The 1797-nt window shown below is 50.4% G+C and overlaps 1 protein-coding gene across 1 annotated transcript; it reads left to right on the forward strand.

Moving 5' to 3' along the window:
* Nucleotides 1-244: 244 nt before the first annotated feature.
* LOC108795424 (somatostatin receptor type 4-like) lies at nt 245-1479 on the forward strand. The gene has a single exon (XM_018566674.1). It carries the CDS (start codon nt 294-296, stop codon nt 1455-1457), a length of 1164 nt encoding a protein of 387 aa, XP_018422176.1. The 5' UTR covers nt 245-293; the 3' UTR covers nt 1458-1479.
* Nucleotides 1480-1797: the final 318 nt, after the last annotated feature.

Here is a 1797-nt window from a genome sequence, read left to right on the forward strand (position 1 = left end):
GGCACACAAGCATCTAATGATCTTGCTTGTGATGGGGAAGTGATGCATGCCTAGAGCTAATGCAAGTGGCTGGTGATTCCTTTATACAGAAGGAGCCAACACAGACCCAGAGCTCACACACAACAGGCACACACTGGAAGAAGCTGCACTGCATCATCCATTACAAATCCCTCTCCTCCCTCCTCTCACCCTCTCTCTCTGTCTCCTTTACACAGTCGCTCTGAAAACCATTCCAAGCTGAGGATCTCCGCTTTAGCAGCTGCTCTCCACTGCATTCCTATGGGACACCTACAATGACTACTTCCCCTGATCTCCTGGTGCCGGTGGAGGCTAAGATCCTGCTGAGCACATGGAATCAGTCCAGGGACCTGACCGTGACTCTGTACCCCTTTAATGCCATCAGTAAGAACACCAGCAACAGCAATGCCCCCGTGGAGACAGAGAGGGATGTCAGCATGATAGTCATCCAGTTCATCTATGCCATCGTGTGCCTCATTGGCCTCATAGGGAACTCCATGGTCATCTTTGTCATCTTGAGGTATGCCAAGATGAAAACGGCCACCAACATCTACATCCTAAACTTGGCCATCGCGGACGAGCTCTTCATGCTCAGTGTGCCCTTCTTGGCTGCCTCCGCGGCTCTGCAGCACTGGCCATTTGGCTCAGGGATGTGCCGCACTGTCCTTAGTGTGGATGGCATCAACATGTTCACCAGTGTCTTCTGCCTGACCGTGCTCAGCGTGGACAGGTATGTGGCCGTGGTCCACCCTCTGAGGGCGGCCAGGTACAGGAGACCAACGGTGGCCAAGATGATCAACATCTGCGTCTGGATTGTGTCCCTCTTGGTCATCTCCCCCATCCTGATCTTCGCAGACACCGAGTCCTCCAAGAACGGGGTGGTGGTCTGCAATCTCATGTGGCCCCAGCCAGCATGGTCCACTGTGTTTGTCATCTACACCTTCCTCCTTGGGTTCTTCCTCCCCGTGGTGGCCATCTGCCTGTGCTACGTCCTCATCATCTTCAAGATGCGAGCAGTGGCTCTCAAGGCAGGCTGGCAGCAGAGGAAGAAGTCTGAAAAGAAGATCACAAGGATGGTCCTCATGGTGGTTACCGTCTTTGTCATCTGTTGGATGCCCTTCTACATCGTCCAGCTCCTCAACCTCTTCTTGCCCCAAATGGACTCTTCCATCAACCACATCTCCATCATTCTCAGTTATGCCAACAGTTGCGCCAACCCCATCCTCTATGGCTTTTTTTCAGACAACTTTAAGAGGTCCTTCCAGAGGATCGTGTGTTTTCGCTGGATTGAGAACGGGACAGACGAGCCGGTGGATTATTATGCCACAGCTCTGAAGAGCAAGGTGTGCAACAACCACCCCTTGGACTTCCAACAGGAACCCCTTCAGTCCGACCCCTGTTACAAACATGGGACCATCACAAGGACCACTACCCTATAGCAGACCCGAGATGCCTTGTTCCAGTTAACTGCTGCTAGCGCACATGCTACAAATGTTCTGAGGTTTACATGTCTGTCCAGGTGTCCCAATCTGTGTCTGATTTGTACTGATGGTGGATTCCAGTGAGCTTAATAAATTGTAAAGATCAGTTTAGTCTTAAACAGCAGTATGTTCCCAACATTATTATTGTTAGCATTACTAGTATTTTTATTTTTTACCTTATCATGGTGGTTTCCAACTAGCAGCTCAGAAGTCATATGTAGCTCACCCTTTTGATCAGGCACCTATAGCAATCTCTTGCTAGCTGTTTAATGCCTGACTGTGAACACTTGCTGCATCA

Source organism: Nanorana parkeri, unplaced genomic scaffold (assembly GCF_000935625.1).
Source record: "Nanorana parkeri isolate BGI_ZX_2015 unplaced genomic scaffold, ASM93562v1 scaffold28, whole genome shotgun sequence".
NCBI classification, from domain to species: Eukaryota; Metazoa; Chordata; class Amphibia; order Anura; family Dicroglossidae; genus Nanorana; species Nanorana parkeri.

Excerpts from the sequence above, each read along its gene's own strand:
- LOC108795424 (XM_018566674.1), top strand. The coding sequence starts at position 294 with ATGACTACTTCCCCTGATCTCCTGGTGCCGGTGGAGGCTAAGATCCTG.